At 36.7% G+C, this 26078-nt stretch overlaps 1 protein-coding gene across 1 annotated transcript in view; it reads left to right on the forward strand.

Annotated features, from left to right (window-relative positions):
- The window catches only part of LOC150074972 (rab-like protein 2A), a 209424-nt gene that overhangs the window by 26495 nt on the left and 156851 nt on the right, over window positions 1–26078 (forward strand). The window contains exon 3 of the mRNA XM_090388715.1: window positions 25192–25271. Within this exon, the coding sequence (XP_090244841.1) occupies window positions 25192–25271 (80 nt within the window). The remainder of the gene's footprint in view (window positions 1–25191; window positions 25272–26078) is intronic.

The following is a 26078-nucleotide window of genomic DNA, read 5'->3' on the forward strand; positions in this document are numbered from 1 at the left end:
TACAGTATATCTCTGTGAATGAAATCCAATAAAAAGACTCCACCTGATATATACTTAATTGCCCCAAATATCTTCCCAAAGGGTAAAATGTAATTAATGGAAATATGAGAAATCATGCAAAATGACAATCAAATGCACATTTTATTGCATTTACGTACAATCTGAAATGACAAGTTAAAATAATAGTATTATATACTGTAAATCAGCAAAATAAGTCCTCAATATTTTGTTGGTTTTCCTCTAGCTGCAATTTCAGCCTTGCAAAAATCTGGCAGAGTTAATCAACTTCTAGATATATGGTTGCCCAATTTCGTGGTACCACACCCTTACAATGCTCTCCTGCAGCTGAATCTTACTTGTTGGCTTCTTCTGCGCAATTTTCGACGACATTATGTACCAACAATTTTCAATAGGGTTCAAATTTGGACTGTTGCTATGCCAGTCCAACACTGTTAGGTTGCTGTGCCAGTCCAATCTTAAGGGAGAAAAACGAGGGAAAACATTGGTGTAAGTATGTTTTAAGACAAACTCGTCATTAAATCTAAATAGCATAAAACTTACCAATTTTGCTGTGTGGCAAGGTGCTGCGTCCTGGTTGAAAAATGCAGTTTTGGACGTCTGTGTGGTGATCCCTAATAACGGGTTTCGGGCACTCCTCCATGATAGCAGTTTAGGTTTCTGCATTCACAATTCCATTAATAAACTTAATCTGCCCTACCCCTTTGTTTGTTATGCAACCCCAGACCATCTGACTGGTGGAGCACTTTACAGTTGCTGTTATGCCTATGATCTTCATTGTCCCATTAGAGCCATGCAGGTTGAATTTCGATTCTTCAGAAAAGATGGTGTCCCATTGCTCCTTTGTCCACGAAACATGCATTTTAGCCCAAGCAATTTGCTTCTTCCTCATTTGTTGGGTCAACAAAGGCTTCTTCTTGGGCCAATAGGCATGCAGACCACATTCCGAAAGCCACCTTTGGATAGTTCGTGCACTTGTTTCAACACCGGAGGCCATCTCAAAGTCCAGTTTTAGATCAGGAGCACTAGCATGCTGATTACGAAGGCATAGCCATTTCAAATATTGATCTTGGAAAGGCATAGTCACTCTCTTACGATCTGAACCAGGTCTTCTCACATCACTGGTTTCACGCTTTAATTTCAGCACCTGGGATACTGTTGACTGGTGGCAGCCTATTTTATCAGTGATAGCACATGTAGAAAGCCCTTCCTCATTTTTCTTGGTGTCAACTGAACATATGGAGCCATGCTTACACCTCTGCAAAACAGGACACTAATGAGCGTGTATTCCAACGCCTTATTTATAGAAACCTTGCAATTACTGTCTGATGCAACAGAAGTGCTATCTGACACAGTACCTTTGCTTTTCGACAAACAAAATTATTGTAATCAAAGAATAACTTATACGTTTCACTACAAATGTTCCTTTTTTTAAGGTGATGCAGTTTTTTTGTCCACCACTGTATATTTTCACTTCTGTATTTCTCCTTTAGTTCATTGTTATGTAGCCTTCTCCATCCTTCAGTGATTTCATCTTGTTTTGGTCTGAAAATTGTTCTTAGAACTATTTTTAAATGATTATAATCTGTTCTTTGATTGCTTTGGGAGTGGCCAGATTTCACATTCATAGGTTACAGTAGGTAGTATTATTCTGTATATCTTTATTTTCAAGTTCTTAGAATTTTTTTTTTTTTTTTTTTTTTTTTTTTAAGTTAGGATTTTTCAAACCACATAAAAGCATATATTTCCACTCTGATTCCTAAAATTTCTTCTGTGATATTATTACAATCATTTAGAATTCTTCCCAAGTACTTGAATCTCGACACTTTCTTGACTGATTGTTTTCCAATGTTGAGGTTTGGATCATTTTTCTTATTTCTGCTAAGTTTAAGGTAATTTATTTTATTGTCATTTATATTTAGGCCAACGAGATTAGCTTCTTTTTCCAGTACTATTAAATTGAGATTGAGGTCCTGTATATCATCACTGACAAGGCATATACCATCTATGTCAGCAAAGGCCTGGTGTAGCCCATTCAGGTGTATTCCTTTCCCTGACTTCCACTTTTCTTATCACTTTTTCCAGAGATAAATTAAATGGCAAGGGTGAGAGTGTGTCACCCTGTTTTAATCGTGTTGTGATTTCAAAGCGTCTGATATTTCATTTTGTATTTTAACTTTGTTTATTGATTCTGCCATGCATATATTTTGACTAGGTTTTGGAGATTCCAAATTTTAACACTATATCCGAGAGTTAATCTCTTTATTTATCATTAGTGTTAATCGTTAGTGTATATAAATGCATATAACATGAATATTGCTAGCAACACTGTATATTCCATTAATTCAATGTTTTTTTTTTTTTTTTTTTTTCCACACACATTACACTCAGAAATGTGATTTCTGTAATTGAAAACAGCATGTTATTACAAAAAATTAGCATGGGAAAATGAATTAGTAGTTTTTATTTTCATAATAACTGCAATAATACTACACCAACTGTAAAACTGATTAGTAAAATAAAAATGATATATTAAAAGCAAGATTAAAATTAAGCTGATAAAATAAAATAAAATACACTGTTTATATAATAAAAATAAAGCATATAAATTGTACAATAAAATAACACACAATATAAATCGCAGAATAAAAGCAATAAAAACACAACTATAGCTTTCAAAGGCATCTGCCTCCTTTATCAACAGTAATACTTAACGTATTATAGTACATCCTTAAATATCTGCAGGATCATGGCCCACAGCACGTGTTACCCTAGGAGCATGGGCAGTATCCTCCATATGTGCACTGGAACCGGAAATGGCCTGGGAATGTGCCGGGTGGAACCGTTCATCCTGTCCAAGAATCACAGTTTTGAAGAGGGGATGAATACGGATTCCCCTGCTCTATTAATAGTGTTATGCTCAGAAGAGCAAATCCGCAAACTCTTGAGTCATTTGCAGCTCCAAAATCTATGTGACTGTTCGACAATAATAGCTTTATCAGGAAAGATTTGGTGGTTCTTCTCCCAAAAATGTTCAGCCACAGCAGATTTCCCATAATCTGCAATCTTTGTTGCATTAATATGTTCCCCCATACAATCTTTGAAACAGCGTTTTGTTTCTCCAACATAATACTCCCCACAATCTGGGCATTTTATCTCGTATATGACCCCACTTGTACCTTCATTAGGTATGGGTTACTTAACCTTTGACACAACTATGTGCAGCCTTTGCCCTGGCAGCTGCACACAGTGTGTCTGGCAATCGCGTAATACTCGAGCGATTCACTCAGTTAAGACTGGATAGTAGGGTATGTGTGTGGTGGCAATGGGAGCAAATGGCTCTCTATGTCTGTGCCCCGCTTCCCGGATGTATTTATCTAAGATCCTCTGGGGGGTACATGCATTTCCTGAGATCTGCTGTGATGCCTTTCATCTCTTCTTTTCTATCCTCGGAGGATGGTACCCTACAATGGTACCCAACCCTATCCAGTAAGGCCCTAACAACACTATTCTTTTGATGGTTGGCTTGTGCCATATTATAATGTGTATATTGGCCCCAGAACATGGGTTTTCTATACACACTAGTTTTCACTCTTGGGCCATCCCTATGAACCAACACATCATCAACGAATGGGAGGGTACCATCAACTTCCACCTCCAAGGTGAACTGAATAAAAGGGGAGAAGCTATTGAGAAAACTGAGCACTTCATTTGCTCTCCTGTCTGAATGATGGTGAATATATTGTCAACGTATCATTTCCATGCCTGCATTGGAGAAACAGACCCCTTCAAAAATCCTGGACTCTTGCTAATCCATAGCTAAATTTGCTATACCAGCACCAATTGGAGAGCCAAGCGTTTTGAAATAGCATGGTGGTACTGGAGAGACACAGCTCCACCCCACTACAAATGTTCTCCACGTTCAAGGGAGTCCTATCCCTTAGGGTGTCATCCCTCACTAATGTCATACGAATGCACTTCACCCCATGGTCGATGGGAATGCATGTGAATAAAGAAACCACATCAAATGACATCGTGGTCTCACTCTCTTCAATGGTCTGAGCCCTTAGAAACCGTACAAAGTCTCCACTATCTTTGATAGTAAAATTTGCACATCCTATGATAGGGGAAATTAGCCTGGCTAGAATTATGGCCAATGCATGTGTAGGGCTGCCCACAAACGACACATTTGGCCTAAGCAGAATCCCACCTTATGAATTTTTGGTAGGCCATAAAATCTAGGCAACTGGCAACCCGTGGCATGCAGTGTCCAATAAGTATCTTTAGAAATCTTCTCGGTATTCAACCAACCCTGCAGGAATCTTCACTTTTCATTCTAAACCTCCAAAGGATTCTTACAAGTAACCTTATATGTTGCCTTATCATTTAAGGGTTCCAAGGCTTTGTTGCAGTAATCCACTTTCTCATGCTAAGGATTACCGATAGTCTCCCTTCATTTGCGGGTAAAACCGTGATGCCGTCGCCCTGTCTCAGCTCTCTGAGCGCCTTCCTCTGGATAACGGGCCATCCCTATGAACCAACACATGAAGTTGAAAAGATTGTGCAAGCCTGACTCAAATCCCAGAAATTTTTGTGTGAATCTCATTAGCCCATTTCTGCTTCCCTAAATTTAATTGGATAGATTCTATTCACCCCAAGGCACATTTTTTTTTTTTTTTTTTTTTTTTTTTATGTTTAGCATCAACAATTCTCTCTCTCTTTCTCTCTCTCTCTCATTTATCACAAAATAATTTAGCCCCCTGTTAGAGTTTGATAAACTTCTGGTGTCCCCTTCCCTAAAGAATTCTTTGTGTGTTGAACATAGATGCTAAATACCTATTCACTTTGTCAGCAACCTGAGAAGGATAATCAGCAGTACAGTTAAATCATCAACATCAAATGGAACAATGTGATTCAACCCCTTCCTTCTATTGTTAATATAATTAAAGAAGTCTCTTCTGCTTTTTCTTATATTCTTTGCTACAGACTTGTAATCTGCCTTAGCTTGTCTAATCTCCCCTGTGACTTCATTATCACCTGTAGGCTACCATAAATTATCACTTGATAATAGGGTTGTCCAGGTTTCCTAAAAAAAAGGAAGAATTTTTGTCAGTAAAATTTGTTTTAGAAAATTCAAATTGTCTGATATTTTAATTGTACTTATTTTGACATTTTGCTCTTTTTAACAATTGTTTATCTTGTTTTACATACTGAAGGAACTCTTTACATGTAAAAGAGAAATTCATTGCAATCTGAAACTCTGCCTTGATTAATTCTCGGTGACTTCTGTTTCTGACATATGTCCACTTCAGTTTCATTAACGAAAACACCCTTTCTACTACAGCATTTGAGCTAGGAATACTTAACTATTCTACTGGTATTGGGTACATTTTCTTTAGGAACTTTGGAAAAAAAAATCAAGTCACTAGTGCACATCACTTCCTGTACACTTAACACTTTCTAGCAACCTATTCTCACAAAATTCTTCGTACAATTCGTCTAGATTTACACATTCTTGGAGTTGAAAAATATCAGTTGCCATTTCAAAATCTTGATACTTAATTTCTTCTGTTTCCAGAGAAAAGTTTATTACCTTAGAACATTTTTTTTTCTCATTTAAGTCAGTTTTTTTCTAGGTATTGCAATAGATTTGAATAAAAATCACATTCATCAACAATCTTTTTCTGTTTGCATTGGGGTAACTTTTTCAAAAATTGCTTTGCAGAATTTCCAAAGTATTGATCCTGGATTCTTATGCTTTGATTTATTTTATTTCTGATCATTGTCATTGATTTGTATGAATCCATAATACTCAAGTCACTTTTCTCAAGAATTTTAATAGTAACATCTAGCAATTCTCTTGGGGCAATCATCAATACTTTGGAAATAGCTCTTAATAGTGGGCCAGTTTTGAAATAATCCTTTCACAGCTGTTGTTAAGGACAGTCATCTTGTTGGTACGTGGTGTACCAATTCAGACCAGTCCAGCTCCACAAGGTCAAAATAATGATTCTAAGTTTTTCCTTCTTTTAGCTGATACAGAAAAAAAATTGTAAGTTTTCAGTACAATGTTTTCTATATCTACTTCAAAACTGTCACAAGCATATTTCATGGCATTATGCAATGTATGGTTAGCACAATTAGCTTTAACAATATCAGCATTACTTGCCCTTAACAACTGAAAAACAGAGTGATATTTTCCAAAATTTACATTTGCATTATCAGCACTGTATGCAGAAATATTTTGGGTTAAGGTTGAAAACCTCAGGCTTTTCTAGCAACATTTCAGATATAGCTGTTTCACCAGCCCTTTCAACAACACCTAACAATCTATTTTCTATACCTTTTTAGTAGGATCAAAATATCTAATGCATATGGGAAAAAGCTTTCTGTTGCCCTTGTTTGAAGTATCTGTTGCAACACAAAAGAACTGATTGCATTTGTTGGATCATTAAGAATGTCCACAAAGTCTTCTACACTTTTAGGCACTAGAACATTTTTAACTAACAGTTCTGATTTTGTTCTTCTGTGACACAATTTTGTTGCAATATCAGAATCATGGAATAAGGATGATGCCAGTTTGTTACCACAGTCCAAACTATTATGACTATGATTGTTTCAATTGTGGTATATTAACCGTAGTTCAAATGCTGTCACACTGTTGTATTTTGGTTTTTTAAAACTAACAAAATAGCTTGATAACTTGTTTACACACAAATTTCCCTTTTCTTTTTGCTGATGCCCTTTCTATTGCCCTTGTCAAATTGACCACCATGACTGATAGAAAAATTCTTGTTGTACAATTTGCAATAGGCATGATCCTCTGAAGAAGCTGGAGCCACCCATGCAAAAGTTTCTTCCCAATTTAAGTAGACTTGCTTATACTGCAATTTCTTTTTCTTGGAAGGAGTGTTGGGAGGACTAATGGACTGTGATTCTTTACTCATTCTATCAAAAATTATTCAATGGCAATCTGAAAATAATAATAATAATAATAAAAATAAATAATAATAGTAAAAGTTGCACAAATATCAAATATTGTCTGTCAGCTCAACACTGTATTTCAAATGTGGAGAGAATTAAATTAACAGTATATAATAATTTGTTAATCTTATCTCATCAACAAATAATCCAAAGCCCACGTCTCTCCTAGGATCTTACTCTCAATATGAGAAAGAACTATTAAGAAGAAATAATGCACACGTGTTTTTATATTTAAAAATACCAATAATAGTACACAATGTACATTAAATTTCTATAAAGTTCGATATTCCTTACTATAACTTATTAACAACTTCACATTTCAACATGTGATAAACTACACTGCATCCTTCTCCCCCGCCGCTCCGTAGCCAGATGGGTAGGAGCAGCAGTGTGTAGCACACGCTTCTTGATTAGACCGGGGTTCGAGCCCGTGACCACTAAATACGGAGGATGCGGAAAGGTCAGGGAATGACCACCACATATCCCCGGAGCAATATGGCCTTAGTTGCTAATGCTCCTAAAAACCAAATAACAAACTAACACTCCTTCTCCCACACGATGGACGATGAAAGTGAAAGAACAATATGTTCTGCGACTTCTTCAGTCTTTCTCATGGTAGGCAACCGTTGAAAAAACTGTTGCCAACGGTTTTTGAATACAGGTGACCCCTGCTTAATGCTGATAATTCGGTCCAGAAAAATGGAGCGCTAAGCGAGCGCCGCATTCCATAAGGTAACATATGTATTTGTAAGTTGCGGTCGGTGCCATAGGATATTTCCTAATCAGTAATAAACGGTAGGGAAAAGATGTACAAATGTTGGTCTTGAAGTCTTTCCATTTCAATCCTAATAGTCGGCCTAGCCCTAGTTGCTTGCAGTGGAACAGCTATCTTTCCCGCTGCAAAAATTAATTCTTTATTTTTTTATAATTGTTCTTACAGTTAAACTTGCAAGTCCTAAATTATAGCACATATCCGCTTGTCGTTGACCGGAATCGATTCGCTTCAAAACGTATAATTTAATTTCAAATTTAGTCTTTTTTTTACGTTTATAGTCTTCGTACTGCGTCCAGACTTTGTTGCTTTTTCATTCTTATTGGCCATTATTAACTCTTCGAAAATGTAACTGTGTTGGTTGCATTAATTATGATACAATGTTCGAGTAAACTGTCCGTTACGCACAATGTCTAATACTGTACTGAGTGATGATTAGTCTTTGGATAAATGCATATAACGCAAATATTACAAGCAATATACTTGATAATTTTTTAAAATGTCGATCTCGGAACTATGTAACAAGTCACTGTACTGCATTAAATTATCGTGAGAGAAAATTTCACTGAGCGTGGGAAAATTTCTCAAGTCGGCGTGGGAAACGTTTTAATGCTGTTTTGGTGTTCATTTTCAAGCTATTCACTCCATCAAATGAAACTATTTCGTTAAATATGCCAAAAATGCAATCTGTAAAAGAGCGTTAGTGATCTGTGGCAGCGTTATAGTCAGATACGAGTTATAATATAAGAATAGCGAATCAGCGTAAAGCGAACCGCATTATAACGGGGGCCTGCTGTAGTTGCAGTGTCATCTGCTGGTAGTGTTAGCAATCAACTTTTAGCTATATTTACCAGGACATTTAAAACATGATTTTCATTGTAAAAAGACAAAAAAAAGGAAGAAATCTACTTACAGGTAAAAACATAGGACCTGGTAATTTATCTAGATCCTATGCATTTTATTTCTCTGCTACAAGTGTCATTAGTTTATCTGACGTCCATTTAGGTCTAAGTCTTGAACAGCATTTCATAGCTGGTGTGAAAAGCCTCATAATCCTACGATTACTTCCTCAAATGCTTCTCATTTACAATTTGTTTGCAGTTCATCTCACTGCAAAGAATTTAAAAACTCTCTGAGTGACTACAGTCACTCGTGCAAAAGCCCTTCTCTTTACCCTTAACAATAGTTATGTCTTTAAGTAAATCCCACATCAGTACACAATGATCACTGTCACACAGTCAGTCTTTTACCTGCAGATTCGTATTGTATGAAGAGATAATCTGCTGATAATCAAATCAAGAATATTGCTTCCTTGTTGCCTCTCATGCTGCTATAGAAAAGTTGTCCAATAAATCCACAGACGTCTTGTTAGTTTATGAATGACCAACCCACAAGCTTCAGTCAATATCTGGAAATTTAAAATTCCCCATTATAAGCCATTCTGATTTACTGGCCCACTCTATTTATCTTTATAGATGTTTTATATACTTATTATCATTATTAAGCCTGTAACACACTCCTGCTCTCATTTTTGTTTATTGCACTCGTCACCCATGTCATCTGGATGCACTGCCTTAGATTTAATATGCTTCTTAACTCCTTTTTCCCCTTCCTGTCCTGTCTGTTCTTTCTGTACATGTGACTTAATCAGTACTTAAAATTCACAAAAAAATCTACTTTCTGTGCTCCTTAGCATTAGTGTACCATGCAAGTATACGTGGCGCCTCCGTAGCCAGGTGGGAAGGAGCAGCAGTGCGTAGCACACTCTTCTTGGTTAGACCGGGGTTCGAGCCTGTCACCACCAAATACTGAGGATGCGAAAAGGTCAGGGAATGCCACCGCATATTTCCGGAGCAATATGGCCTTAGTTGCTAATGCTCCTAAAAAAAAAAAAAACCAAATAACAGCAAGTATACATGCACCTGTTCTTACTCTTATTTATCCCGAAACAGCCAGTGTATTTGCTTGACCCATGAAGATCCCCAGCAGGCCTTGCTAATCTCTGACATCTTGCTTTTCAGGCTGCTATCTCTCCCAGTACAAGTATTGGAAAATCACTTTCACCTCTGCCTGTAGCTCTAGTTAATCTATTAGTTTGTGTATCCCCCCCCACACAAAGCTAGCAGTCTCCCTGGTCCACATAACAATAGGTGCAAGAATATTTGCATAAGTGTATCCTATCCTGTAAAACAGTTTCTCCTATTAATAAGCATAGACCATGCTGAGAAACATTTTATACCTGATGAGCATTGATTATTCTCTCCAAGGAGAAACTGATTGGCAAAGCTGTCAATAAATTTGAAAGTGCCTGCAGAATTGCAGACACTTTCAAATTTAATCCTAACTGATGATTTTTTTTTTTCTAAACTTGCCCTGTTAACTGTTTTTACAGGATAAGTTCTATTCCACCTTTCCTTTTTTAAACAATATATTTCCTATTTATGGAAATATTTATGGTCTAGAGTTTCACAGGTTTACATATGTCAAACAAACATATTCACAGCCATGACAGATTAGACTGCAACATTAACATTGGAAGGTTTGGAATGGTGGATACAAAACTCCCATGGTGTCCTGCAAAAAAAAAAAAAGGTAAACTGCAGCCATTATTAACCCACTGCAGGGTGGAAGCCTCCTCAACAATTCATGCTGAGGGAAATGGACCATAATTTGCCATGCTGGTCCAGTGTGGGTTGGCGGATCGACCGTATTTAGCAGTCAGGGGCTTGAACCCCGGTCTACTCAAAGTGCGTATGCTACTGCACTCCCGCTCCTGACCACTCGGCTACGGGTGTCCTGCAAGGCTGAGTATAACTGTACAAGTTGCACATGCCTAACACTAGCTTTGGGTAGATGACTACTGGCTGGATGGCAGCAGGCTAGTTGCAGGATAAAGTTGCCAGAAGTGTAAAATTAAATATGTGAAGAATGGCAATATGTGAGTTACAGCTACAACATTAGAAGAGGTGTCTTAGGGGAAAACAGTTTTTTATATATACATTGGAACTTCTCTATTGCAAACTTCTATTTAACGAATTTCTCTATATTACGAATTTTTTTGCAAAACATTGTACCTTGAAATGAAATTACATGTAAAATTAACCCCATATAGCGAAGTGTTAGTCTCCCTATGATGAATTTTTAAAAAAGTTAGCAAAAGCATTTACTGCTAAACATCCACTCAAATATAATACGACCTCCTTCCCTCTGAAATTGCTCATTAGCATCTGGAATTAACCATCCTTTTAGTGTACACTTGTGGCCATTGATGCCTGTAGGACAGTCTTTGTTTCATTTTTGTTACAGTTATAAAACCAAATGGGTTTTAAAAGTGATCATAAACTTTACAATAAATATGGTAGATTTGTAAATTGATGTTGGCTAAGGGGAAAATGAAATTCGCTGCTGGTAAACCTTTCGTGTGCTGTGGCGGCAATATATAGAGTACTTCGATAGTTGGTTTTTAGTAACGCTTTTTAACATAATTTTTTTTTTGAGTGATATTCGCTTCTCACCTCAACCGTACCACGTGACCTTCCTGTTAATCATTTTATGATAGTTTTTGTATATGTCCAGTTCTCATATAACTGGACTCCTAGTAGATGGTTTTCGTGAAATTGTTTAAATTTCTTTCTTTTAGAATGATTTGTCATCGGCAACCTTTTTGAGTGAAGAGCCATTTTTGATCTAATTAAAAAAAAAGAGAATCCAAAGACCCGCTCTCAGTTCAAGCTGGTGGAGGGGTAAGGGGGGGAGTTTTTTTTAAGAAATGGAATAGTGGGAAGTCATTTTATTAAAAAAATATATATATATTCTGAAATATTATTTAGTAATATTTCTAATCAATGTGACTTTTGCTGCTGAGCGAGTCAACATCAGGGAAGTATGCCGTAATTTTTGTCTTTAAGCATGCTGAGAGACTCATTATTCAGACGGTTTCTTGATTTATTTTTAATATATTTCATGTTCAAAAATATTTGCCCACAGAAATTCGTCCAACCAAAAACTGAGAGAAATCAACCGCAAATATTTTCAAATTTATGTGTGTCTGGTAAGCTACACCACGCATCGAACACAATTTTGTTTTGCTTTTTCAACTCCTCTATCAGCATCCATTTATGTAGAATTGCAAGGGCAGCCTTTTGCCTCTCCAAATCCTCAATTTCAGTTTTAAGGCATTTTAGTCTTGCACTCCACATGCCCCCTTGATTTTTAAGTCCTCTAACCCCATTTCAAACTTTTCTTCATGTGGGCTAAAAGTTAGAGCCGCAGTTACGTGCTCTAAGAGCCTCACGAGCCACAGGTTGCCGGCCCCTGTCATAGGCTATATGCTCTTGTTTTTTTTGCTGAAAAGTAACATATAGCATATATTAACTATAAATTTTCTTTTGTGTATACATGAATGAAAGCAGAATAAAAGAATTTCACAAAGTCACATATTTATTCACAGTGATTAATAGGAAAGGTCACATGATACTGTTGAATTGACAAGTGAATGTCATTGACTACGTTCAATTGTTAGTGGTACTAACAATTCAATATATATGGCCAGCGCAGCAAAGTTTGCAGTGGCTACCCGGTGTATGTATCGGAACCGAGTAATTTTTACCGTTGCGGAAACACTGTCGAAGAGAGAAAGTGTTTAAGTATTAATGATAAAGTCAAGATTCTTCATTGACCAGGGTTTTAAGAAAAAAGATATTGTGGAGAAATATAGCATACCTGCAAGCAGTTTATCTACGATTTTAAAAAAAATTGAGAATCAATTTTAAACGCAATTGAAGGAGGAGCAGACAAGAAGCGAATTAAGTTGTGTGTATACGAAGATGTTGATAAAGATATTCTAAAATGGGTGCAAATGATATGTGAAAAGAATATACCAATATCAGGTTCAATAATTAAGCAACAAGCTCTGAAATTTGCATAGTCCCTTGGACATACAGAATTTAATGTAAACACTGGTTTATCAGTGTTTGCATTAAATTTATCACATTGTTAAATAAATTTAGGAAGTGCTACAGAATTGTGGAAAAGGTTATTTGTGGAGAAAGTTTTGATGTAAGCAAAGTAGATTGCAACAGTTGGAGGAACAACGCCTTAAAGAAGATTTTGGAAGAATATGAACCTAAAGCCTTTTTTAATGCTGACAAAATAGGTTTATTCTTTAAATGTTTACCTAATAGAACACTTGCTTTTAAGGATTATAAATGTTTTGACGGAAAACAAAGGAAAGAAAGAATCTAGTTGGAGCCAATATGACAGGAAGTGAAAAATTAAGACTTTTAGTCATCGGAAAATCAAAAAACCGAAGATGTTTTAGAGGCGCAAAATCATTGGAAGTTTATTACACCTTTGATAAAAAAAGCATGGATGACAAGTGATATTTTCGAAGGATGGGTATTAAAACTAGACAAGCGTATAACAAAAGAAAAATCATGTTGATTACTGACAACTGTCCACCACATCTCCTGCCAGTATTTCTGCCAAACTTAAAAGTATGAAGTTGTTTTTACCACCAAACATAACATCAAAACTCCAGCCAGTGGACCAAGACATCATTAAAAATTTTAAATTTCATTATTGAAAGAAAATATTAATGAAGATTGTAAATGCAGTACAAGAAAATAGAAATTTGGAAGTTATAATAACCTTAGAGATTGCATTTCTGAATTGGCAAAAATTTGGACAAGTGATGTCAGTGAATACACTATTCAAAATTGTTTTTTTTAAAGCGGGATTTGTATTGAATATGGAAGTTGACGACAATCGAATGAACAAGATGAACTGCTGCTTTCACAACTGAAAAACTTTTGGACATTATTAGAATCGTCTGGAAACATCTAAAATGATATAACAGTGGATGGTTGTGTTTTTATGTAGATCAAGGTCTGGCTACAACAGAACATCAAAATGAAGATGAAATTCTGCTGAACAGTGTTAGATGTGACCCTGATCATGAAGAAATTAATGACGATGCTGAAGGCCCATCAGAACAACCCACAGAAAAGCCAGTTTGCGAAGAAATGATTCAAACTTTTAAAACAGTTCGTCTGGGTCTACAGTTTTGTGAAAATGTTCCTGATATTGTTTTTAATGCACTGATTAAATGTGAGGGTTTCTTTGAGAATCAGACAATTTTTTAATTGTACTGTAAAATTAAAATTATTGATTTTTATTTATTTGTGATACTTACCGGTAAATGTAATTTAAATAAGTATGTTTTTGAAATAAAATACATTAAAAATAAATGTAGATTCTTTTTCAATTTCTAGTTAGGAAATTTCCAATAAAAAAGATATTCTGTGTATAACGAATTTTCTCACTGGAATTATCAAATTCATTATCGGGAAGTTTCACTATATATTAATTGGGTTAAAATAAATAAAATATTTGAAAGTCAGTAGGATCAAAACTTTTGGGGGAGAATTAAGATCCTCCCACATTACAAAACTTTTGGACTAAGATTTGCCACTGCCTCAGATACACAGGAAGAAAAGAAATCAATTATATACATTCAGAGCACTGAAAAATGTCTTATATAAAGCTAAGCTACCAGTAATACACAATTAGCATTTTTATTTTTGAATATATATAGAGAAATACATTTGGAATCTGTTACTGTTCTGTAACTACCACTGAAATAACTGCTGTATTCATGGCTGAAGTTTGTGTGGGTTGAGGTTTGAAGTACATGGAGTCAGGGGGGGGGGGGTTAATGGTCCTGTTGGACTGAGTAGCAGGAATAACCACTTTCTTTAAAGAAGTGAATCTTTGAAGGCTCAGTTTTCTTTTCACAGTTCTTGTTAATGGGTTGTAATAAAAGAGTGCCCACTTCCATTCATATGGCTGCAGGGAGGGTCATTAGGACAGAAGCTATATCTCCCACAGGAGATCTGATTCTGTGGTATTCATTTGTTTGAGAAATAGGCCAGCTTAAAGCACGATCAAACAGTTCCCCCTGAACAGGGTGCCAAAATTTACGGGGTACAAAATGTCCAAAAAATTCACTGATTTGCTGTAAATTTCAAATCGGAGAGGGTGCACCATAAAGTCTTACACAGGGCACTGATGGACCTGGGGCCACTTCTTCGAGAAATGGAATATATACAACAGGGATAAGAGGAATAGGACCAAGGTTGCTGATAGAGGTAAAACTTGAATTTTGCTACATTCTTTAAATGGCCCTGAATGTCAAGCGATCTCTCTAGTGCCATTTCTAGTATATTTTCTAGAGCAAGTACTAGCATGTTTTCATAAACCCTTCTCCACTTGCAATGTTACTTCTGTTCGCTTGCATCACTGCCCCCCCCCCCCCCCCCCCCCCGCACAAGCAGTGTCACATCTAACCCCGCCAGCAGCATTACTGCTACATATGCCAGCATCATACTGCTCTTCTCTTCTGATTGCTTGGTTACTGGTTGGCACCACTCCTACCTCCATGTGGCAGTAACCTGGGGGAACATTTAACCCTCGGGGTAAAAATGGACATTAATGTTAATGATTTCCCACGATTAGAGCCAAAGAGCTCTCAACGTGACTATCATGAAACTGATCATGACTTTGACCCCAACCTATCTGGCCAGGTTTGCAGACACTTAATTTCAGTTTTAACCCAGGACTTTTTTTTTCTTAACATTAATTAACAAGTCCTCTGTACTTATTAATTTAATCTTCAAAGTTCCTACTCTTCATATCATTAGTACCAACATGTACAACAATATCACCTTTTGATAAAAAGGTGATATTGTTGTACATGTGATATCGCTGTAGGGTAGCTGTTATCTTAAAAGATAATAGCTGCCCTACAGTGTTATTCACTTAAGCTTCCCTCAAATATACCCTGGTCCTGTTCCACCTGGAAAGTAAGGTACTGGGGATTTCAAGAACTGCTGGAAGTCATCATGGAACAAGTAAATGCATGGGTTGTGTTAGGGTAACTAAGGGTAAGAACAGGTGCATGTACACCAATTTTAGGAGTATAGTAAATAAATTTGATGAATTTCAGATGCTAGTGAAGACATTAAAGGGTGAGGTTGTTGGGATATGAGAGACATCATGGGTTTGTTAAGGGAAAGTCATATCTGACAAATTTGATAGGATACTATGATTATTGAATATACAGTAAACCCTCATTAAACCGGACTAATAGGGGCTGAGAGGAGTCCGTTTTAATGAAAGTCCGGATTATATGAAATACGCTTTGTAATGTGGGTAAAGCTTATTTAAACAACATAATGTATGTGGATAACAGTAAAAACATTTTTATTTTATATTAAAAATATTTATGTACCTAGTCAAATATATGTAGTAAATATATGTACATACTGTATTTACTTTAAAAATATATAATGTCCATAATCACTTAGAACAAGGTTTCACTGGTTCATCTTCACTTACATCACTTGCCACATTCACTGGTTTCAAAAAATTACTTATCTTTTTTTGTGATTGTTTTCAGTTTATTTCCTTTACTACCAATTCACGTAGGTGTCTTAAGTGTTCATAATAGGCAGATAAGTTTTCATTTGTTGATTGTTCAATGTACTGAATTATGAAGTTCAAGTGGTCTTTCACTTTGCTTACCTTAATTTTTGGCTGAGAGTTGTTGCTCTCTTCATCTTTTGGTGGTGCCCACTGAAAATAAATAACAATTGTCTTCTCTATCAGTGAAGCGTTACATATTCGAGGTAGTGCAATACATGGTCACTCGTTGCACCTACATCGGTGGGTACCTGCCCACCCACCGATGTGGAAGTTATAGTAATAGAGTGAAAGTTATAGTAGGAGTGGAAGAAGAAAAGAAATGGTGTAGAAGAAGGAAAGGGACAGTAACTCCTTCAACTCTCACCACTCAAAAACTCAAAACTCCTCGAATAGGCAACGCTTTCCCAGTAGAGAAGGTCGTTGTTACCTATTCTCTGTGGCCACAGATGCTGATGTGCCTAATAAATCCCCGACCAAACAAACAAACCTATTCTCGGAAACTCCGTGAATATCAGACTCCCCCTGGTGACCATTTCAAGGCTGGTTGGCCTTTCATCGGTGGGCGGGCAAGTACCCTGGTATTGCAAACAAGACAACCTAGTTGTGAAGTTAATCTCACAATATAAGAGATGCCAGAAGGTGTATGTGATAATATTAAAATGAAACTAAATGCAACTAGGCATAATATTTTAAGAGTTTAAGATTATCTATATAATATCGGTGTATATACACTATAGACAACTCTTAAAGAAAAAATTACGATAGTGTAAAGGGCATCCCTTCATCTGTATTTCATATTGTGCTCATCCTTCACAACGAGTTACCATGTATTGCACTACCTCGAATAAGTAATGCTTCACTAATAGAGAAGACTTATTACTTATTCTTGGTGGGCACCACCACCCAGACAGAACTGTTTCAAGGCTTGTTGGCCTTTCATCGGTGGGTGGGCAGGTACCCTGGTATTGCAAACACCTTCTGGCATCTCTGGGGCTTACATTTGACGAGTATGGGCTTGGCACACCCAGGGTCCTGAGATGGATATCATTCTTCTCTTTTTTGGTGATTCCTTCCTACTTCTGACACTCTCTCTCTCTCTCTCAGGGTAACTCAGAAATTTTTATTTATGTTTGGCTGGTGCAGCATAAACCTCAGGCTTCCTTGCACTATAAGGCTAATAATAATAATATTGTGGGATTAACTTCACAACTGGGTTGTCATGTTTGCAGTAGCAGGGTACCTGCCCACCCAATGATGAAAGACCAACAAGTCTTGAAATGGTGCCGACTGGGTGGTGGTGGTGGCCAACGAGAATAAGTAACAGTAATCTTCTCTATTAGTAAAGCGTTACTTATTCGAGCGACTCAGGCTTCCTTGCACTATAAGGCTAATAATAATAATATTGTGGGATTAACTTCACAACTGGGTTGTCATGTTTGCAATAGCAGGGTACCTGCCTACCCAATGATGAAAGACCAACAAGCCTTGAAATGGTGCCGACTGGGTGGTGGTCACCGAGAATAAGTAACAGTAATCTTCTCTATTAGTAAGCGTTACTTATTCGAGGTAGTGCAATACATAGTAACTCATTGTGAAAGGTGAGCACAATGAGATACAGATGAAATGATGCCATTTATACCACTGTCATTTTTTCTTTAAGAGTTGTGTATGGTGTATCTATACTGATATTATATAGATAATCTTAAACTCTTAAAATATTACGCCTAATAGCATTTAGTTTCATTTTAATATTATCACATACACCTGCTGGCATCTCTCATATTGTGGGATTAACTTCACAACTGGGTGGGTTGTCTTGTTTGCAATACCAGGGTGCCTGCCCACCCACCGATGAAAGGCTAACAAGCCTTGAAACAGTTACCAGCGGGAGCCTGCTATTCACAGAGTTTCTGAGAATAGGTAACAACAGTCTTCTCTACTGGGAAAGCATTGCCTATTCAAAGGGTTTGAGTTTTTGAGTGGTGTGAGTTGAAGGAGTTACTGTCCCTTTCATTCTTCTATGCCGTTTCTTTTCTTCCACTCCTACTATAACTTTCCCTCTGATTTTTGCTTTTTTTTAGTCTAATAGGGACAAGTGGATAGTAGAGTTATTATTCCACACATATACAAACACGCCTTGAAACGGTGCCATCTGGGTGGTTGTGGTGCCCACCAAGAATAAGTAACAATAGTCGTCTCTATTAGTGAAGCATCACTTATTTGAGGTAGTGCAATAAATGGGCAACTCATTGTGTAGGATGAGCACAATATGAGATACAGATGAAATGATGCCCTTTACACTACTATTGTCATTTTTTTCTTTAAGAGTTGTCTATGGTGTATCTACACCGATATATTATTATAAGTTATATAATAATATATAACTATATATTTTATTTATATTTATATAAATTTCAAAAATTTATATAAATATAAATTTCAAAAATAATGTAAATTCCCATCAATCATCAGCGCTATACAGCTGATGCAGCTCAGACTGAAACAGGGGGTATGGGACTAGTAACATTGGGCAGTACTTACTAGTCAACCAAATCTATCTATAAAAAATAACTTAGTAACAAAAATGTTTCAACAGATTTGAATTGTTGTTACACCTCATTCACTTTTTGATTGTAAAATTCTTATAATGAAGAATATTTAAATGATTAGCAGTTACTTGCTTATTTTTTGTCATTTTCTCATATAGTGCCATGCAAATTTCATTACATGCATCACCAGGAGCCAGACTTTATAAAAATAATGTAAATTCCCATCAATCATCGGCCATATGTCTGACATGGCGCCTAAAAAAAAACCTAATAGTGTTGGACCTATATGGCCGACATGGCAGTCAATGTGCAATTGAAGCAGTGTTAGGTGGGTCGGAAACTGCTAGCTTGAGAGGGATACACAAGAATAAACTAACAATAGCTGCAGCCATTCTTGACAGCCATTCTTGCACTGATTTAGGGAACTCCCCATGGACTGGAGGTGTGCAAATGTATTCCCAGGAGGATCAAAGGGTGACACGGGTAATTAAGGACCAGAAGCTTAACTTCTGTTCAGGAAAAATAATGGAGTCATTGGTTAAAGAAATAATGCAGGACCATCTAGACAGCAGTGCAGTTATACTTCAGTCACAGAATGGGTTTATTAAGGGGACAGTGTCTTGCCAATTTGATTGGATATTATGATGCAGTCACAAAGGAACTGAATGCAAAAAATAATTTTGATATCATATACTTGGATTTCAGGAAAGCTTTTGATATGGTCACACATAATAGACTGCTATACAAATTGGAGCAGTGTGACATTAAGGGCAAGTTACTGCTGTGGATAAAGGAATGGTTGAATGTGAGAAGACAGAGTGGTTATCAATGGACACTGCCCTTCATGAACTAATGTTATTAGTAGAATTCCAGAGGGCTCCGTACTGGGCTTGTTTTGTTTTCTGTATTTATTTATAATATTGATGAAGGTATATCAGGCTCTATGTTTGCAGATGATACAATGGTTGGCAGGGTGGTTAATGACAGTATACTATGCAGCAAGATATAGAAAAATTAGACAGATGGGCTGAGAAATGGCAATCAAAGTTTAACGTTGACAAGTGGAATGGGTATAAATACTGTCTGTGTGTGTAGCAGTAATCCAACTGTGTTACTGTTACTTGTGGCACTAAACTCAGGGTAGTAGAAAATATAAAAGAAAAGACCTTGAGGTAATTGTGCAGTCAGGTATGAAGTTCTCAGAGTAGTGCAGACAGGCTGCCAGGACAGCTTGTGGGGTTTTGTCAATGATATAAAGGAACTTTGCTATTAGTGATAAGGAGGTGATTAACCCATTGTTTAAGGCAATGGTCAGGCCACATCTTGTGTACTGCAAACAGGCCTGGAAGTCTCATTTTAGGAAAGATGTGGTACTGCTGTAATGGGTACGGAGAAGGACAACAAGATTGGTGAGGGGAATAAAGGGGTGCTCTTTCCAAGAAAGACTTCAGTTCTGTAAATTGCAGCATCTGGATATTAGGCACGGTGATTTGATTGAGGTGTTTAAGGCTTGCTCAATTCTTCTGGGATTCTTTCTGTTGCTTAGACTGTGCAAATGAGGGGGCATAATTTTAAATTGAGGACAGATGGTTGTAGAATAGATGTGTGGAAGTTTGCCTTTAGACAGCTGGTGGTTGATTACTGTGAATAGTTCGAATAAATTCAAGGAAGAACTAGACAGACTATTGGAGGGGATGGATGGGTGGGTGGAAAGGAAGGTTTTTTTTCTGTTGATGTTGTATAAGTTTGCATCATTTGCCACTACTAAGACAATGATAAAAATAGGCCAAATTATATAGGAAAAGGCACTCTTATATGATAAAGTTGCATTTCTTTTTACAAAAATTGGCATTATGGCATTTTGTTTGAACAGTTTTGTTTTTCATAGTGGAACAAGTAAATACATGGGCTGTGTTAGGGTAACTAAGAGTAGAAACGGGTGCATGTATGCTTGCATGTACATCAATTCTAGGAGTATAGTTAATAAATTCGATTAGCTTGAAGTGCTAGTCAAGACATCAAAGGCAGATATCAGAGACAAGGTGTCACACAGACATAAGCAGTGCAGAACTGGAATTTGGGGAGTACAATGTGTACGCCGACCGGGCTAGCCAGGTGGGTAAAGTGCCTGCCTGGCAACCCAACGGTCGCGGGTTCGAATCCCGCCTCGGGCTTGGATCAATGTACTGCAAAAAACTTGGGAGGTGCACTATGGCCATAGAAGCCGATGCGCCACAACTACCAAAAAAAAAAAAAAAACAAACAATGTGTACAGAAAGGATAGACAGCACAGGAAGAGGGAGGGGGGTTATGCTATTAGTTAAGAAACACAAAATCTAAGGAAGTGCATCCAATCGATGTGGGTGGACAATGTAATGTTGAGTCTGTTTGGTGTGACATAAGCACTGGGAAAGAAAAAATGAGAGTAGGTGTGTGTTATAGGCCAAATGAATCTGATGAGTATAATGAGCAGTTGTGCAGAGAAATAGAGAGGGCCAGTAAATCAGAGTGTCTTATAATGGAGGATTTTAATTTCCCCAAGATTGACTGGAATTTGTGGTTTGGTCACACACACTAGCAAGGCTTTTGTGGATTTATTGGATGATTGTTTTCTACAGTAGCATGTTTGGGAGGCAACTAGAGGGAGTAATACTCTCGATTATCAGAGCTTTATTATACTCTTGATTATAAGAATCACTACTTCATTCTTCATGCATCAAGAAGTTGCAGATAAAGGAACCACTAGGTGGCAATGGTCACAGTGTGCTGAAGTGGGATTTACTCAAAGAGGTAACTACCATCAAGGATAAAGGGAAGGGTTTTTGCTTTTGTAAAGCTGACTACGGTGGTCTGAGACAGTATTTAAATTCTATACGGTGGGACCAACTGATGATGTTAACAACAGCAAATTCAAAATGGGAAGCATTCAAAGAATTAATCTTGGAAGCTACTAGGCTTTTCATACCAACAAAGAAATATTATTCAAGATTTAGGCCTAAATGGATGTCAGATGAATTAATTAGACATGTGACAGAGAAGAAAAATGCATGGGATACATATAAATTAACAAGAGACACAGAAAACTATGATAGATATAAGCTGGTCTGTAACCAGGTTACATAGCAGGTGAAGGCAGATTACGAGAAATCTTTGGCAAGGGATGCAAAGAAAAACAGCAAAGAGTTCTTTACTTATGTAAACTCTAGAAGGAAGTGGATGAATCAGATTGGTCCACTTGATATCGATGGGTCAACTGTTGATGATCCTGCACAGGTAGCTAACAAACTAAATGAATATTTTTCATCGACATTCACACATGAGGAGTTATTCAGCGAGGGGAATGCCAGAGGTCTATTCAACTCTGGCAGTAAGCTAGACAATCTTGTAATAACTGTGAGTAAAGTGGAGGAGAAATTGTTGAAGATAAACATAAGAAATGCACCTGGGGTAGATGGAATCTATCCAGTTATATTAAAGGAGGCGGCAAAGGAAGTAAGCAAACCCTTAGTCATAATTATGAGAGCTTCCCTGGACTCAGGGGAGGTACCCATGGACTGGAGATGTGCATATGTGACCTCAATCCACAAAGGAGGATCAAAGGGAGACACAGGTAATTACAGACCTGTTAGTTTAACTTCTCTTCCAGGGAAATTAATGTTGGCACTGGTTAAAGAAGCATTGCAGGATCATCTAGACAGGACTTCAGTTATAGCTCGGACACAGCATAGGTTTGTTAAGGGGAAGTCTTGTCTGACTAATTTGATTGGATACTATGATGTAGTCACAAAGGAACTGGATGCAAAGAATAACTTTGATATCATATTTGTATCTTAGAAAAGTCTTTGATACTGTTGTGCATGGAAGACTGCAGCACAAATTGGAGCAGTGTGGCATTGGAGGAAAATTGCTGCTATGATAAAGGGATGGTTGAGTGGGAGAAGACAGAGTGGTAATCAATGGACGCTGCCTTTTGTGGACTAATGTTATTAGTGGAGTCCCTCAGGATTCAGTGTTGGGTCCATTGTTGTTTTCTGTATTTATAAATGATATTGATGATGGTATATCAGGTTTAATGTCCAAGTTTGCAGACGATATGAAGGTTGGCAGGGTTGTTAATGACACTAATGACAGTACACTGCTGCAACAGAATCTAGAAAAGTTGAGCTGATGGCCTGAGAGGTGGCAAATGAAGTTTAACACTGACAAATGTAAAGTATTACATATGGAAAGCAGTAATCCCAGAGTATCGTATCAACTCTGGTACCACTGACAGTTGTAGAGAATGAAAAGGACCTGTGGTAATTGTGCAGGCAGATATGAACTTTTCTGAGCAATGCAGATGGTCTGCAAGAGTAGCTCATGGTGTCTTGTCAATGATATACAGGAATTTTTCTAGCAGGGATAAGGAGGTGATTATCCCCTTTTATAAGGCAATGGTTAGGCCACACCTTGAGTACTGTATACAGGTCTGGAGGGCTCATTTTAAGAAGGATGTAGAGCTGCTGGAACGAGTACAGAGAAGGGCAACAAGATTAGTGAATGGAACAAAGGGTTGCTCTTATGAAGAAAGGCTTAAGTTTTGCAAATTACAGTGTCTGGAGATTAGGCACCGACGAGGTGATCTGATAGAGGTGTATAAAGCCTTGAATGGTTTGAGCATGCTCAATGCTGATGGGATTCTTCCTCTTGCTCAGAATAATCACCTGAGAGGGCATAAATTCAAATTGAGCAAAGACGGTTGTAGATAGATGTGTGAAGTTTGCCTTTAGCCAGCGGATGGTTGATTGCTGGAACAAACTTTCATCTGTCGTAGAAGTTGATAGCTTAAATAGATTCAAGGCAGAACTTGACAAAAATTTGGAGCGAGGGGATGGGTGAAATAAGGGATTTTTTTTTTTTTTTTTTTTTTGGTGCTATATATAAGCTTGCTTTCTTGCATCATGTGCTCATGCTAATGCTAATATGGGATTTAATCATAATTTACTTGTTCCATTGTGAAATGTGTTTTCATACACGACATATTATCAACTTTAAGATTTGTTTTTTTGCCCTTTCAGTAATCAATTCTTGAGTTTGTAATGTAGAAACTGTGACAAAAAACAAAATGTTACCTTTAGAAACAAAAAAGTGAGTTTTTCCTGAGAGAATAGAATGGATTTTTAGTGAAAGTGAGATTTAAGTAGCAAAAATGGGAAGAGCGGGGGGAAGTCAGTTAAGATTGACTTCAGATAATGATCACCAATAGGTGATCATCATCATCACTTAAAACAATGTGTTATTTGGTCTAATTTTCCACTTTTTTTAAAAAATGATTCTATTCAATTTTGTTTATTTTTAAAAATTTTCTAAATGAAATTAAATCCTTCGTACCTATGAGCATCATTATTCTCTAACTGGTTGTTCAGTATTTTCTTCTTTCATTTCACTATGCTACAAATTATGAGACATTAAATTTTCGTTTTGGATTTCAACAGATGCCAGGTAAAAAAGTGTCCATCTTCTAGGATATCTGTGAGATGCTAGCAACGGGTGTCTAATCTTTTTGCAGGGCTTGGGTTTTATCAATCAAATGCTAACAGAAATAGATGTTCACATTGCATGTACCAGATGCCATGTGAGTGTTTGTGTTTCAGTTTAGCAGATGTGAGTGACTTTGAAAATTAAATTCTAAAAAAAAAAAAAAAAACCTGTTTTTTATTATTATTGTTGGTTTCTCTTGTTTATTTTTGTTCTGTATTTTTTAATTGAGTTTAGGTGATCATAATTAATAGCTCACCAAATTCAGCAAAATTTCAATTCAAAAATTCAATTCAGCAAAAAAGCTAAAAATTAGTTTTTTTATAATTAAAACAAAAGGCATGTCACACTAACATCACTTCAGCATGTGTATGTTAAATTGAAGGCATGAGTGACGGAAGGTTAAATTTCTTTGTTCCAAAGTGTTGTGTCATATTTGGATGTGCCTAAATTCTTTCTTTATTGATTAATTTTTGACTACATGAAGTAATCTTAATATACTGAAATCCTTCAATAGTATAATGCAGGGGTGGCCAATGAGTCGATCGTGGATTTAATTTCGGTTGATCATAAATATACAGTCATCGCTCGATTTGTGCACATTGTGCAATGAAATTTTTGAGATGGTAGATTGCGGCACATTTTGAAGGAAAAAAGTAGATTGCATCACAAATTAAGTTGGCCACTCCTGGTATAATGCATTTCTTAATTTATGTTGAGGGATTTTAATATATTAAGCCTCTTTAATCGTTGTGTGTGTGTTTTTAATCTTTGCATTTTTTGGGTAATATATAAAAAATGCAAAATTTTATTTTATTTATTACGTACAAGGAAAATTGTGTATTTTCTCCTTAATTCAGCAATTAGTCAACCCAAACAACTCTCTACCTATGCTTTGACAATGTTTAGACATAAAGCTGATGTGAATGGTGAATCTGTTGTTGTAGGTAAGATAAATGTGTGTATTTTATTTTATTTAATGCTTGGAAATATTTGTGCATATATCCATACATACAGGAGTATGTTAGTATCACATAGTTTCTGACTTACATATATAGTGCTGACATAGTGTATAATATTAATATTATACTATATTATTCTTCTAGTTCTCTGCCCTCAGACAGGTTCAGAGCTTCATTGATGCTTTATACCAGGGGTGGCCAACCTATATTTGTGATGTGATCTACTTTTTTACTTCAAAATTGCTGCGATCTTCCATCTCAAGAATTTCATTGCACATGGTTAAAACGTTAATCAACACATATTAAAAAATGTTGTTTATAAATTTTAAAATTAAATACAATTCAGAATTCTTATTTTAAAGTCATACATATTTAAAATTTTGATTTATGTGAAATTCGTGTCTTCGTGTCATCTGCCAAGCTTTCAAAATCGTGGATTTTTTTTTTTTTTTTTTTAAATGTAAACTCTAACCATGAGAGGTATTAGAACCTATAGTACTTAGTACCGTGCTTGGGTTGGAGGTTGAGAAGACGAAAGAAGATATTTGTTGACATTCGACTTGAACTTCTGTAGACTGTAATTTTCAGGAAATACGTATGAAGGAAGGTTGTTCCAGAAAACGGCAGTTGAATGAATAAACGAGGAAGATGAAAAGTTGGTTCCGTGAGTTTGAAGTTGGACAGTAAACGGATGTTAGCTGGTGGCGGCACATGTTCGGACTGTTTTGAAAGAGAGAATGGGAATTATAGAAGCCAATTCAGAAGAACAGTGCCCATGGAAGTATCTGTAGA

Source organism: Mastigoproctus giganteus, chromosome 14, assembly GCF_048544385.1.
Source record: "Mastigoproctus giganteus isolate SK-2022 chromosome 14, ASM4854438v1, whole genome shotgun sequence".
Lineage (NCBI taxonomy): Eukaryota > Metazoa > Arthropoda > Arachnida > Uropygi > Thelyphonidae > Mastigoproctus > Mastigoproctus giganteus.